The 16341-nt window shown below is 37.0% G+C and overlaps 1 protein-coding gene across 1 annotated transcript in view; it reads left to right on the top strand.

Annotated features, from left to right (window-relative positions):
* The window catches only part of LOC139475942 (protein O-mannosyl-transferase TMTC2-like), a 555954-nt gene extending 539975 nt beyond the window's left edge, over window positions 1-15979 (top strand). The window contains exon 13 of the mRNA XM_071259155.1: window positions 7204-15979. Coding sequence (XP_071115256.1) covers window positions 7204-7380 — 177 coding nt within the window. The 3' untranslated portion in view covers window positions 7381-15979. The remainder of the gene's footprint in view (window positions 1-7203) is intronic.
* Window positions 15980-16341: the final 362 nt, after the last annotated feature.

Here is a 16341-nt window from a genome sequence, read left to right as displayed (position 1 = left end):
CGGAAATCACAGATTTCATTTTAATCGCATCGAATGGTATCTCCTGATTAATCTCGTTACTTCATTATTTAGCACTGATACAACAGCTGATAATCGTGTCACCCATTCGGTTGATCTTAATCGTTCCGATTTCATTTCGATCCCATACTGATAGCCAAACAAACGGGCCTCTTTTTCACCACGCCTGATTTCGACATCGTGCTTTGTTAACAGTTTAGTTACTGATCCCATAAACTGGTGACCAGGATCTACTTGAAATAGCTTAGGCCATTTTAGTGGTCCGCGTTTATATATGCGACTCAGTGCATTAGCCACTTCTGTTGAATCTTTTGAGGTTAATGGCTCAGCCTCCTTGTAGCGACTAGCCACATCCACTACGGTTATAGCGTATTTATACGTTTTGCGTCTTACCTCATCATGGGGAAGAAACAAGAGGTCAGTTTGATGAACTTTATTCGTTGTAAAAATATCAAACTTCTTTCTCGGTATATAACGCGGTGCCGGTAAGTATATTTGCCACATCGCTTGTTTCTTAAACCAATCCTTGGCCACATCTTTAGATACCTTAGCCGCAGTGGCTAATTTTTGTATTGCTCCTATACCTTTCCAATATCCTCTCAGGCTATAGTAAATTTGATCCATTATTAATTAATATTGATATTTCTTTGAATACGAATCATGATGATCGTTGAATCGCATCATCATTTTTGCATGAATAATTCCATCTGTAGTGGTGGTACAGGTATAGTGGTATATAAATCTGGCTCCAGTGGCAGTGAGCCAGAACTGTCATTGTCTATATTACTGTGGAACATACAACTTCACTCTCACTTGTCAAACTCTTAGCTCATGACTTCACTGTCTCAACAGTGGACTATACAACTTCACTCTCACTTGTCCAACTCTTAGCTCATAACTTCACTGTCTCAACAGTGGAACATACAACTTCACTCTCACTTGTCCAATTCTTAGCTCATAACTTCACTGTCTCAACAGTGGAACATACAACTACACTCTCACTTGTCCAACTCTTAGCTCATAACTTCACTGTCTCAACAGTGGAACATACAACTTCACTCTCACTTGTCCAACTCTTAGCTCATAACTTCACTGTCTCAACAGTGGAACATACAACTTCACCTGCCCAACTCTTAGCTCTTTACTTCACTGTCTCAACAGTGGAACATACAACTACACTCTCACTTGTCCAATTCTTAGCTCATAACTTCACTGTCTCAACAGTGGAACATACAACTTCACTCTCACTTGTCCAACTCTTAGCTCATAACTTCACTGTCTCAACAGTGGAACATACAACTTCACCTGCCCAACTCTTAGCTCTTTACTTCACTGTCTCAACAGTGGAACATGCAACTTCACTCTCACTTGTCCAACTCTTAGCTCATAACTTCACTGTCTCAACAGTGGAACATACAACTTCACTCTCACTTGTCCAATTCTTAGCTCATAACTTCACTGTCTCAACAGTGGAACATACAACTACACTCTCACTTGTCCAATTCTTAGCTCATAACTTCACTGTCTCAACAGTGGAACATACAACTTCACACTCACCTACCCAACTCTTAAGGTCATAACTTCACTGTCTCAACAGTGGAACATACAACTTCACCTACCCAACTCTTAAGGTCATAACTTCACTGTGTTATGTGTATGGGTGTATGCTTTTATATGTTTGTTAGTATATCAGATGCATTTAGACTTGAATTGAAACAAGAAGGCTTGGGTTGCGTAATTTTGTTTGAATACTACACCTGGGGAGCGGGCTGACTGAGCGGGTTAAGTAATTATGTCACAAGTGAAGCTTGTAGCTCATCAGCATTATAGTATAAGGTGGTGGTGATTCAAAAATAGTTAGTTTTTTCTGCTTCTTGGGTGTTGGCCAGACCTGTATTTTAACCTCCTCATTTTTAATGTTAAAGTTCAGAACACTGTGTGAGAGATTGTATCCCATGTCGGGGCTTGTGAAACTGAACTAAAAATCATGCTGATATTTGCAAATGTGTGCCTTGGAAAACTTGCAGTGTGAGCTTATGTGCAACTATGGATATATGTGTTTTCGTGGACCAAGGAGTGGAGTGAACAATCAAACATGGAAATCAGGGTGACTATATAAGTATACAATTTGCTGTAGCCCTTTGATGGTGATATTATTTGTACATGGTAGCCCAAGCCTTATTCTCCCATAGTAAACTTAACTGTATTGGTAATCTATCATGCATTGTTAATAAATATCTGTCTTAATTGTTGTGCGATCCTTTAATTGTGCGAATGGATTTGGAGTGTATCCCTTCGTTCCACTTCCACTCGTAACAACTGTTTCAACAGTGGAACATACAACTTCACATCCCCAACTCGTAGAGCTTTACTTCACTGTCTCCGGAGTGGAACATACATAAGGCTGTTAGTCATGATAAATACTTCAGTGTCATGACATGATCTTAATTCATCTTGATCGTCTGTAGGTTGTTAATCAACCTCATAACACTCTCGATGGCATCAACTCTTGGTGATCTCAATATCAGGTCAAGGTCACTAAAACTTAAATTCTGAAATATGTTTCACAGGTCAGGACATTTCGTATTTATACATGAAAGATCAAAGGTTTAATATGCAATCGGTTAAGATTAGTTCAAAATAGAGAGATGGAGCTTTATGTCAGTAAAGGGGGTCTCCGGCCTATTATACAATACATGATATCAGAGTTAGACAATTTCAGTGCCAATGAGAAAGTTATTATGCTTTTTAAAAGCAAGAAATATAAATTTAGCTAAAGCATTAATTATGCATGGTGTTTTAGATGTACAGAGTGTTACAAATTTATCAAAAGTTACATTTGTGTAAAAATAATAAGGTAGAACCTTACGTCTCAAACTGTCATAGTATGGACATTGTAAACAAAAATGATATTCAGATTCCACTTCAGGTCTTACACAAAATGGACATAGTCCCTTAGCTCTAGGTATATTGTACTTCCTTCCATTTTCAATTAGCAAAGTATGACCAGAACATCTAAATTTACTCAAAGCAATACAATAGGCACTTACTGGAATACAATCTAGATAATTTTCAAATACATTATATTGCTTAATACAAGAATAAAAAGAAAGTTTTGAGTAAGTTCTTAAACTGCTAGACCATTGTTGGTTATCTATATCAATACATCTTGTTTTAAAGTTATCAATAAAACCAATATGATTTACTCCTTGACAATTCCAGTGTAAAATAAATGGTCTCAGGATCTGTAATGGGATACTATTCGGTGACCTAGATATTGGTAAATCTACATATATCACAAATGATGGGCAAAGTGTTATTGACTATTAGATATGTGATAACAACGCAAGATCAATTATTAGAGACTTTAAGGTAATGACAGAAGTAGGATCTTCCCTTATGCCGCTTTGTTTTTCATTATTTACATCAGATAACCATCCCGTTAATGGACACGAATATGTGTTACCAAGAGTTAGATATACCTTGCCACAGAACTTTAATGAAAAATATGTAGAAAACTGGAATGGTGAAAACAACCAAACTGAACATTCTGACGATGTAGACAGCGTATATGAAGAATTCTACCATGAATTTGGAATTTACTTGATTCTGATTGGTCAATCAGAGGCTATTAAATCACAATAAACCCCCTCTGATTGAAACAGCTGGTTTGACGGCCGCCATCACCGCGGAAGCTAATATTCATAGAATAGTACTATTTTCAGTCATTGTCGGTAGGCATATTTAAATAACTATATCTACAATTACAGGTCACAAAATGCACAGATGCGGTTACTACAATATTCAAAGGATGTGTTGCAATACATTTCGTGCAGAAAAACTCGACAGAAATCAACAAAGGGAATGTATTTACATGTTGGAGACAACAGAGAGCTTGAAATTTTGGCGCTTTTCTATATACGACTGTGACGTCGTATCTTTTGCGTCACAATGAGCGATATGGCGTCATAATGGTGACACGAGACGTAGAGCGAAAGCCTTGCAAAGCTTGCTTTGTTTTCTATAGGGATGCTCACCTCATGTTAGCTTACCAAGTTGCCGTGCTTATATGCTTTCAATGCCTGTCATATGTTCGAGTGAAGTATTACGGTGTAAACAAACTGCTTGAGTATATAGAGCACCATATTTTGTTCGGTGATTCCGTAATTCAGATCAATAACCCACTCAAAACACTGAACTCAACCCATGCCGCTTCACTCAGTATATTTGCTAACACCAAAGAGTTCGCGTTTTATTTAGTCATGGTAGAATGGTGATAAACATACTGTTTTCAAAGTAGAGCTAGGTTCCCTGTAGATTTAACCGCGCTAAATTTAACATTTGAAACCTCACGCTGCGCGTTCGGTTCCAAATTCAATTTAGCGGGGTTAAAACTACAGGTAACCTAGCTCTACATTGAAAACACAGTATGTTTATCTCCTAATTTCAAAATAAGTTATTAACCTGTGCAAATGACTGTAAGAAAACATACAAAATGTCAAATTCTGCAAATGGAAGCAACTGGTATGACAACAAATGCCGAGACGCTAGGTCACATGCACAATACAAGCTGTGTGCATTTCATGCTGCCAACAACGCTCGTGCATGGCATGAATACATCGAGTCATGGAACTACTATAAACACCTTTGCAACCAGAAGTCAAAACATGCTTTTAATACATATTGTGACAGTTTAAAAACAGCACTAAAAACGAAAAAATGCAGACTTTTGGAAATTATAGAAAGGACGAAAAAACCTTTGTTTTGATAACATAAAACCATCTGACATTGTGAATTATTTTAAGAGTGTGTTTAATAATACTTCCTACACGAAGAACAGCAAGACTTTTATAATTACATAAACCATTTTGTGTTATCCTTGTCTGTTTCTTCTATTGAAGATAATATTGATATTAATAGTGAACTTGATATAGATATATAACTCACAGCGAAATTGTTGATGCTATAAATGATATGAAAAATGGTAAATTCCCTGGTTATAGTGGAATACCGATAGATTTTTTGAAGAATGCCCCTACCATATGTATTGAAATGTTACTTTCACTATTTAATCTCATTTTAAATACTGGTGTATATCCTAAAGCCTGGTCACTAGGTGTAATTATGCCTCTATTCAAAAAAGGCAGTAGAAACAACCCTTCTGATTATTACTTGAGTGTTCAGGGAAAATATTTGCTAAGATAATGTGTAAACGTTTGAACGATTGGGCAGATCAAGATAGTGTTTTAGTACCTGAGCAGGCCGGGTTTAGAAAAGGATTTAGAACATCTGATAATGTGTATGTTATCAATGCTTTGATTGAAAAATATCTATTGTTACATAAAAGTAGATTCTATTGTGTGTTCATAGATCTTAAGTCAGCGTTCGATTCAGTGTGTAGGACAAGTTTATTTTACAAACTCTGGAAAGGTAATGTTAACGGTAAAATATTTAGAATACTTAAAAATCTGTATGAAAACGTTAAATCTTGTATATTTGTTAACGGTGGCTACACAGACTTTTTCCATTGCCAGTCAGGTGTACGACAGGGATGTGAGTTATCTCCCTTTCTGTTTTCATTCTTTGTAAATGATATTGTTGATTTTCTTAATTCAGACGGGCAACGTAATATTTAATTAGGAATGATTGAACTTTTTATTCTAATGTTTGCAGATGATATGGTCTTATTCGATAGTTCAATAGTGGGGTTGCAAAGACGCCTCGACAAAATGAAGATTTATTGTCATAAATGGAAATTGTCTATCAATATAATCAAAAGTAAAGTTATTGTATTTACACGTAGTGGTCAGGCTCAAGTGATTTTATGAAACTTCCTTATAATGTACTTTTACAGATATTTGATGTCAAAATACTACCTGTTCTTCTCCACTGCTCAGACATATGGGGCTTTCATCAATGTACATGATAGAATCTGTAAGAATATTTTACAATATGGGAGATTTGTCCCCAATATAGTTGCTCCTGGTGAGCTTGGACGTTATTCACTTCAAGTCAATCAACATGTTCGTATTGTCAAATATTGGCTCTGACTTGTTTCTCAAAAAACTAATATAATCCTTAGCCATGTGTATTCTTATCAATACAATCTGGCAGAAAAAGGAATAAATTGTTTGGCACTAAAAGTAAAACAACTTCTTTATTCATATGGTTTTGGCCATAATTCAAGCAGTTCACGACCTCGTTTATTAACGACTGTATCCTGTGATGTTCTTGCGCATGGAGTATCTTGTGAATAGCCTGCTTCTTCTTCAATTGGTAACAGAGTGACGTCATCTTCTACAATGTAATCGGGTAGCGTCCCAGTTCTGGCGTTTAAATCACCAGTGATGTAAACATGACAGTGTTGATATTGAGATGTGATGTTTGATATATCATCTTCCAAGATATCAAATATAGGTTCATCAGCGTGGATGCAAGACCCAACAGGAGAAAAGTAGCAAATACATATGAATACTGGAAATTAGTTCAAAATAACTAACTTAACACTTTCCATGTGTCATGATTGAGTCATAATGTCATGGCTGTTTTGAAATGACTTGTAAATATTAGCATTCATTGGTATGTAGTATGTGTTTGGGTGGTCAGGATCGCTGACTTGGTCGATGCATGTCATCAATCCCAATTGCATGGATCGATGCTCATGATATTAATCACTGGATTGTCTGGTCCAGATACTATTATTTACAGGCCGCCGTCATATAGCTGGAATATTGCTGAGTGCGGCGTTAAACAACAAACCAACCAACCAAATCAAAGTAATACTATATTCGATTGTGTTTTCCTGAGGCAAGAGTGATGTCATTAAACCGATAGTGCTTCATTAGGATATTCAGAAGCATATGACATTCTCTTTCAGGGTTGTCCTGCATTGTGTTTGGGTTGGTCCAAACAGGAAGAGATGTTTTTTAAAGCTGAAGTGCTTATGACTTTGTTATTAAAGTAGCTACAGGTATAGGACTTTCTGTTTCATAGTTCGTACTGCATTGGGCAAGTGTGATGTCAACTGTCACCTAATGTGGTAAAGTCAAAACAGTTCATGATACATTCTCCTCATGGGAAAGTTATAGGTCATTCAGGGAAAGGTGGGGATGGAGCTGTTTCTGTATTTACATCTAATGCAAACACCTTTCTAGTTGTAATTGAAGGATCATTTCTGTTTTCCAGTTGCCATCAGCTCACATGAATCTGGGTGCTATCCTGCATATCAATGGGAAGTTGGCCGAGGCTGAGCGCAGCTACCTGTCTGCTCTCAAACTGAAACCTGATGATTCTATGACAATGGCCAACCTACAGAAGCTGCGAAACCTCATGGCCAACACAGAGAGGAAGGGAACTCCATAATGTCATTCCCATTCAAGTGATGTTTGTGATTATATGAAGATGTCTTAATGTCATTCCCAGTGACTTTACATGATCATGTTCTAAACAAATTGAAAAAGAGTAGAAGGCTGATTTAATACTGTATTCTGAACTGTCGCTGTCTTGATCAGTGCCATGTCACTGCTGCATACTAGATGGGAGCTCGGTAATGTTTCCCACAACTACAAGGATTTAGAAGGAACCCCAAGTATTCCACACTGATATGGACATAGCTAGGTTCACTACTTGTCTTCAGTAATGAAGGAGGAATGTTCCTGTTTAAAAATAACTATTTGAAAACATTTATGGATCATGTTATGTTACAAATACACTGAAAAATGTTATATTCCTAATGTTAAGTGGATATGTGCTGCATCAACATTAAAGTCCCAACCAAAGTCGATGCCCATGTTAAGCTGTTTCTAGTGTATATATTTTTACACTGTTTTTTCCTGTCTATTGTTAAATGATATTACTATTTATGATCTGTACAATATGTAGACTTGACAACATTCCTGCAACTGGCACCACCTTTAGCTGTCAGTGTAAGTATCACACAGTATGCCACAGATGTGAGATTTAGCCTTGCTTGAAGAGAGGCATACATTTATATAGATATATATTTAACTACACATATAATCTCTATGCAAATTGTTGTCATTGCTCACACAGAGAGTATGTATTGTCACACTGTGGTAGTGAAGACACATCAAATACTAGCATACATAAATTGTGCCTTGACCTACCTTAGACCTGTGATTGTGTTGAGTCATAATGTCTCAACCTGTAGCCTGCACACAGAAGATTAGCCTACTGATTGAGACTATCAGGACAAGGGATCATCACAATGTGCCAAACAGTCTGGACCCTTGATACAAGATCTGACATTTTCTATTACTATACACAAGGAAACCAATAAGTGCCACAATGCCAAAACCAAATAGATTACATACAGATTCAAATAATGGATAAGAGATGTGTCAGCACTTGTGGACAGATCAACCTTCATGTTCTGGAGGTAACTTATGACCAATGCATCACATCCTGCTGACACCATGAAGAAATGAGCTGATAGCTGCCACAGAAATAGGCTGAATACAGTCAAGTAGAGTGTTAGACCTGGCCTATTGGATCATCTCAGATTTTGGTATTTGTGGGGTTATATGTTTTTTCTTTACCTTTGTCTTCTAGTATCTGTTTTGGGTATCATGAACATTTTCACTGTTTTAGCTCGCCTGAACTTAAGTTCAAGTGATTTTTTTTTGTAGCTTTGGTGCATTGTCTATTGCTCTGTCCAACACTAGAGCATAAACTTACAGTTTTCACTTCCTCCCTGTAACTATAATGCCTCTGGTCCAGTAACTTTGATTGGATGATTCAAATTATATATCTATATCATGCTCATGAAATTTTGTTTCATTGATTGATTGATGTTGAGAATGGCCTTGGCTCTAAGGTAACATACCTTATATCATAGCATACAATAAAGTTTTATTCTAAATTCCATTTACATAACTATCAAATACCTCAAACAGATACATTTGATAAGGAATTATAGTATATTTGAGTGTTAAGATTAAGTTTGTTTGAAAAATAGTGTTTACCCTTTCTCTCCCCTTCTTGTCATGTGATGTCTTTCTTCTCTGAAAAGAATGCCAGAAAATGGGAAATAAAGCATGCTGAGACAGGTCAGGTCAACCAGGGATGACTGTAAATGTTCCAAGTATTGTTTCACAAGTTAATCAGATCTTTTGAATGTAAATATGCCTTATACAAACATAAATATGTTACTTGCGCATGGTATCTCAGTGGGCTAGCGCTATTAAGACTGATTTTAGTCGCTCACACATGCATGTCTCTATAGTAATGCAATAATCTTGAATGGGATATTAAGCCCCATTTTACCTCATCTAATTTAGAAAAGCCACATCTGGTACTGCGGGAGGCAATGTCATTGTTTTGAATATTTATTGTGTTTATTTGTGATCAGTTAAGACAAGTGGGCTTTGCCAGTGTAGGCTGGATTCCAAGCATCACGGTCATGTACACGTTGGACGTCAAGAGACATATGGTAACTGTTTGCTAGAATCAGATTTGTCTCTCATTCAGACTGCTGTCTAAACCAGACTTTATAAATCTCAGTTCACACCAGTCTGATTTAGACAGATTCCACTGTGCCTACTCTAGGATGGGACCCTGCTGTTAAAAGATTACAGTGTTGAGGTTTCTGTGAACCTTGATTTTTCATTCTTTGGTAGTAGCTTTGCACAGTTACATGTAGAATCTTTAGATTTTAGAGAATCATTAGTAGTTCAGCTGATTTATATCAAAATCAAGGCCACAGCGTCATTGAATGGAGTCAGTAAAATGTTGTTTAGCAGTGGTTGTAGTATTTAGATATATAATTTATGGACAACAGCTAATGACGTCATAACAGTTTTGGTTCATCGCAACCAGCAGTGCATCTTAATTACTTTTTAAGTAAGATTGAGGTACAGGGAATGTCCTTCTTTAAAGTCCTCCTGCACTGTATAAATATGTTTCTTAAAACCAGAGGTGACACTGGATATGTTACTTTCTTATTATTAGGCTTGGAAAAGCTCAAGTTTTCCTTCATTAGGCATGTAAGTTCCTGGTCCAGATTGGAATTTTATTTAAGTTCTTTGTTATTGTAACTGGAGACATGGTATTTTCTGGATTGAGATTTTTCATAGTAAGCAAGTAATGGTTTTGAACTGGAAGTGCACAGTGGTATTTCTCTATTTTTCAGGCTTTGATGAAAATGATTGTAAGAAACATGTTTCTGCTTTGACAAGTACTTGCAAAAACATTTTGTTTAATTTCTTTGCTCTAATTTCAGATCAGTTGTTAGAAGGCTTATTGATTGGTTCTCACTTTAACTAGTATGATCCCAAGAGGATTGATATTATGCTCACCATGTCCTCCATCTTGCCTGTAACCTGACTTGTATTTTAAGGATAATAAACACTTCAGAATAATATTCCACTTCCACACTTCCAAAATCAAAATATTATTTTAAATGATTGGAAAGTATGATTGATTAATATTTGATGTAATACAATATCCACATCACCTGCAGAGCCCGATGGCTGAGGTTATTTTCTTTTCTTTCAATCTGTGCATCCTGATGATCCAAGTGACAGGAAATCTTGACTTAGTTCATGTTGAGCTATATAACCTATCACTAGTATAAAGTTAATAATACATTCATTTTATAGTCCATTCTTACGATGCTTAGTTGAGCAAAGATTTTCTATTCTTCAGACACCCTTACAAGGTATGTTGCCTTAAGGTTAATTCAAAGTACATGTAGTTTAATGAAAATAGTTTTTTTCTCATGTTCAAGAGGAATGATGTTTTCTTGGCCGTGTGTCATTATTATACTGACCAAGGTGTTCATGCATTAACATATTCCGTTAACTTCAGCCTAGCTGACACTGAATGGATCAACCAATTCATATGCCAAACTGAAGACTTGGAGTGGGCCAAATAAATTGGCTACTTGTTTATGAGCATCTATCATACTCTTATCCTGTGTATGGGAAGATTCCCCAATCTACATTTTATGTCATTGTACAATTGCATGGTGAAAGAAGGACACTTTTTGTATGGTTTACACTTATTTTTAACAAGTAGTTTGGATAGGTAGATAGAAAAGTAAATTATAGTATCTCAATGTTTATATTTTTATTTGCCGGTGAGTAGCATGGGGCAGTCGGTTTAGAGGGAATATAATAATACAATATTGTGTATTCATAATAATACAAGTTCATTTTTAGGTATCTTTACTGTTTTTAAGGTTTTATGGATTTACTTGTCCGAGAAGGCTTGTTCTCAAGATAGAGTGCTTGTAGAGGCTACAGAATACATACCATTCATTTGATCAGTTATTTATGAAGTTAATAAGAACCTTTTATTTCATTTTAGCAGCTCTATTTACTTTTCTGTCTAATTAAAGATGAAGCAGTTCGGCAAATAAAAATATACTAAAGCTAGTTTGGCTAACATCACAATAAAAAAATCCCTAGATTTTTAACAGACATTAACTTCACTTGCAACCATCATGCAAAAGCCTTTGCACATGGCGGGAATCGGCACTCCCTTCCTCTGTGTGCAAGTTACATTATTTTGTTCACTACAAAAGTTAAAGTTCTAAATTGCAAAAGACAAAACTATACATTCATTCTTATCTAGGTGCACGTAGGTAAGATTTTGTTATGTATTTTGGGAGCAGGCACTCAACCCCATTGCCAGCCTGCCTGGAGTACCGCAACACCATGACAGTCGGGGAACCGCATACTCAGTGTAATATCTTTCGAGCAGTATTATGCACTATTACATCTCGACACATTGAATGTACCGGTGTCTCTGACTCGTCTTTCGTCATTCTACGATCGTCATGGGGAGGCATTGCTGCTATGTCGTCATCTTCAAAGTAATCTAGGAAGACAAAAACATCGGGGAAGGCATCTACCGAGTCCTCCACCAGGACATTTTTTTATGCAGAAGGACTTTGTGACTCTGTCCTATATCCCACACAGGCAGGAAGGATACAGTAGTGTCCTCCCATCACCATCGACTTAAGTCACTGATGTCATCCATTAATGAATCCATGCAAGCCTTAATCACAGCGTTGTCAGCTAAATCCTTTTCGACTTATATTGATCATCGTTTAGAATCCATGACAACAGGCTGCATGTCTGGACATTTGACTTACCAATCCGTCTGACCACACCTCTATCTCCCTGCCCAGATCGCTGTAGTAGCCAGGGGTCCGGGTTTATCAACACGGAAAGGTTATCCCAGACACGACAAAACACGACAGTTGTCTGTTGAGGAGTAGCATGATTCACATTTCTCTGTAAGATTACCACTCACTCATGTGATGGTCAAGTGCACAGTGTTTACACGCAAAGAGAGGCAAAGAAGTATATGCCAGGCATAAATCAAGAGGCCGACTGTTTCTTCATGCTTGACATGGGAAAATCTGGACTGTTTCAGTCTGCTCAGTCTCATTAGGACAATTGCTAACAGTGGCAAGGAAAAGTGTGAGCCTGAAGGATTATTTTGTCCTGGCTACTCATGTCCTCGCCCCTCAGACAACCATAACTTTCTAGCATCACAATCGAGGGGGAAGCAGGCCTAGCCCTAGAGGAGAGAGAGGGTGCCAATTTTGCAGGCTCTCACAGAGTTCATTGCCAAATAATCGGACTATGGCAAGAGGCCCGTTAGGTCATTGGCAATACTCCATCCCTCCTCTAGGCTGAAGTGTGGATTCTGACTTTTATGTCCAATGCGAGCGCTAAAGTATTACTTTGCAGCAATGCAAAACCATTGTCACCACAGGAAAAGTCCTGCAAGCCGTCCGAAGACATCTCCAAACCACAATCCCCGCAAGTACAAACATGCAGAGCTCTCCCTGCCTTTCTTGAGTGACTTTAAGGCTCATGAGATCAGAGCATTAGCAACTTCGCTGGTTTCTTGGGGATCAGTTTCAGTAGAACAAGTTGTATCAAGCTGTCATTGGAGGTCCCAAAATACATTTACCAAGTTTTACTTCCATGACATTTCCAGATTAAAGGGGTCTATATTCCTTGAGGCATTTGGTTGGTGCACATGCTATAGTATCCCTGTAACAGGTCATGCTTTTTCTTCTGGAAAGAACAAGGGAAATTTGACTGTTTTATCAAATATAGGCCTCAGGGGGACAGATCCAGGTTTTCATACTAACATCTTGTGGTGATCTATAGTTCTATGGAAGAAAGTGACAACAGGTTGCCCGAAGTGATGTCAATAAATCCAGATGGAGATCACTCATAGAAAAGTGATATCATCACAACCGGAAGTGACATAGTAACAGCCAGAAGTGACATCATGAAGATGCCAAATATCATGGTATTTCCAGTGAAAGCAACAAGGTATTGTGCATTTTCTTAATGTTTCCATGGATCATTATCATTATTGGCATGAGCTATCCTAGATTACTATATGCTAGATTCCACCAATCCATCTTGTGTATTCTGGCTATGATGTAAGAGGTTGGGTATTGATATATGGCTATACATATCATTGTGAATAATTCTCAGAATACCACCTCATTTACATCAGGAGCAGTCCCTCCCACCTCCCCAATTTATCTTCATCTAGTGGATGTGGTGATTAGAAAGAAGTGATGTTGTTCCCGCCATGTGCAATGGCTTTTGCATGTGGTACGGTATACCTTGCAACTGTTAAGGATAGCTGACTGTGAATTGGAGGTCTGATTAAAATCTAGGGAGTTTTTTAGTGTGATTCCACATTATTCCTGCAACTAGGCAATGATGTAATTGAGGTTGTATTCTTCGAATAATACACAATGATGACTATTTTTATTTATAGTTTATCTTCCGATTCTCTTGGTTCCAGATTTTTAAATCTGTACATAAATATTTTTACAAACATGTATTCGTCAAAATCTAAAGAATTTAGACAGATGTTGCATTTCTATATTTGCAATTAAGATTTGTTTTTGTCTTGGAATCATACCTTTTCTGATGTTTTGGGTTCAGTGGTTTGAGGTTTATGTTGTGTGTATAGATATTTACCGATATATGTTATGCTATACAAATATTTTATGAAACCCTACGTTGAGAGGGACATAGTTAACAAGTGAAATATGTATATTGTGCACCTGATCTCGGTTATATGGGCATGTTCAGGGTGATAAGTATTACCTGGGATGTAGGCATGTTGTGATATGTGTGGGCTGAAGGAGGACATGCCTGTACAGTGACTCACCTAGACTGGGAGGAAGCAACAGGAAGCTATCCTAGGAAGAAGAGCCTTGACAGTGTTATCCTTTACAGTAATTATGGTTCCTGACATTTCCTGACTTCATCAGCACTCTGATGTGAATAATAAGTAATGAGGGATAGATCTTCCATGTCCTTTTTCTAGGGTCTTTAATTTTTGCACTTAAATAAGTTTCTTTCATTTGTTTGAATGCTGTATACTATATTTATTTTTTAAATGAACAAATTTTGGTAAGCTGAACCAACAGAAACCTCTCATATTGTATTTAAAGTACTATACCCTGGTAGATGATGACTCATCCAGGTCCTGATGTACATCAACATTCCATGTGCTCCTTGTAATTCAAGATTTCACTACACTGTCCATGTTTCCTTTTTGCATAAGATGTTTGTTTTCATCTGTAAATATGACTGTCCCTAATTTGCAAAAACAGTGCGTTAGTTTTGAGCACTAATTCAAACTTTAGTCCATGTCAGGTGAATATGATGTGTTGCTTCAAGACCTGCTCGGTATGTCAAGTGACCTTGTGCAAAAGTCACTGTTTAAGTGGCATGTCACCTGTCTCATGGTTGTGAAAGAATCTTAGACCATTCCTCAACATATCTTGCATGTTTCCTCTATATTCCATCAATGGAGACCACTGTCACACCTTTCTTCTACTCAACACATTATCAGTAGCAAGTGTCACACCAACAGATGTACAGTGTTGGATGTCTGTACATGCTCCTCCTTCCTGGAGAGAGACATGGTGCTATGTTCAAAAGCCATGTAGAGTTCACTAACAAGGTGAAAGTTTTATTCCCTTCAGTCATTGTTGATATTTCGAGGGGTAGGGGCTGTGATTTTGGATTTTGTGTGGACACTACATAATTTATCAGCTACAGCTGCAAACCCATTTTTTTATTCAACTATCTGAAGCAAAAAAATGTCAAGAATTTTCACAGGGACAATATGGCCACAGTGGCTGATGGATTAGTGGAGACAAACTCAGTACTTTCAAACCCCAATGATTGCTCACACTATCTACCCGAGTTTTGTTTGAAATTTACCTTTTCAAACGAGCAGAGGGAGTGACTCATCTATGATTGTCAGCAAGTTGACTGTTAACAAGACTGAACACCGTGGACCTTTATTCATCTGAACTATGTTCATAATCATTGTTGTTTTTTTACAAATTGTTTACATCAACCTTTTGTTATTCAGTCTTCTGTAGTGTTATTTGTAAGTGAAGATGGGCCGCGGCCCATGTGACTCTTGGTGAAACCCATGTTATGTCCTCACTGTGGGACAACACTTAGTAAAAAATATCAGATCTGCATCTTAATCGAACTGGTATTCTCTAACTTCTAACATGGTTTAATATACTACTCAAACATTTGTCTTGGGTTGTTGGAGTTGCGATGTGTGCTGTAAATTCTGTCGTTTTCACACCTGTCTCATGTCCTTGTACATGTTGTTTTACTTATTTCTTATTTCAGAGCTGACTTTCAATGATTTGGCTAATTTTGATTTCTTGTTGTCATATTATCTTTATACTTATTTGAAGACCGCATTGCATCATCGGCAATAAAGTCAGTTTCATATATATATATATTGGTGTTTACTTGTCCTTAAGCATGATCAACCATACACAATAAATAGTAGCAACATGATATCTTTTCATTAATAATGTCCACCCTTCGTGCGTACAGAATTTGAAGAGTCTGTACATATGTGTATGTATATCAATATTTGTTTAAGATATTACAAAATAGTGCTACGACACTGACCCAGATAAGTAATACTTGTCTTTGTTGACTATTTAACTGAATTAAAATATTTTCCATGTATAAGTATTAAGAAATATCGAATGCATGATGATATTGTTTCTTAGTTTGAAATAATGAATATATTATTTTATATGGTACACCATAACACTGTTGCAATACACAAGAGTTAAGCTTAGTTACACAACTATGAGTAATAGGAGGTATGAGCATTTGCAAAGAAAACAAAAAAGTTTATTTGCCATAACTACAAGGACTGTAATTGGGGATAAATGGAGGCAGTATACGTATGATAACTGTACGGAATGAGATGGACAGATCAACAAGTACATGTCACAGTTGAATGATCAGTGTAAGTCAATAT

This window comes from Haliotis cracherodii, unplaced genomic scaffold (genome assembly GCF_022045235.1).
Source record: "Haliotis cracherodii isolate W230 unplaced genomic scaffold, xgHalCrac1.p SCAF_3, whole genome shotgun sequence".
NCBI lineage: Eukaryota > Metazoa > Mollusca > Gastropoda > Lepetellida > Haliotidae > Haliotis > Haliotis cracherodii.
The sequence above is the reverse complement of the archived record's forward strand: the minus strand, read 5'-3'. Positions and strand labels throughout refer to the sequence as shown.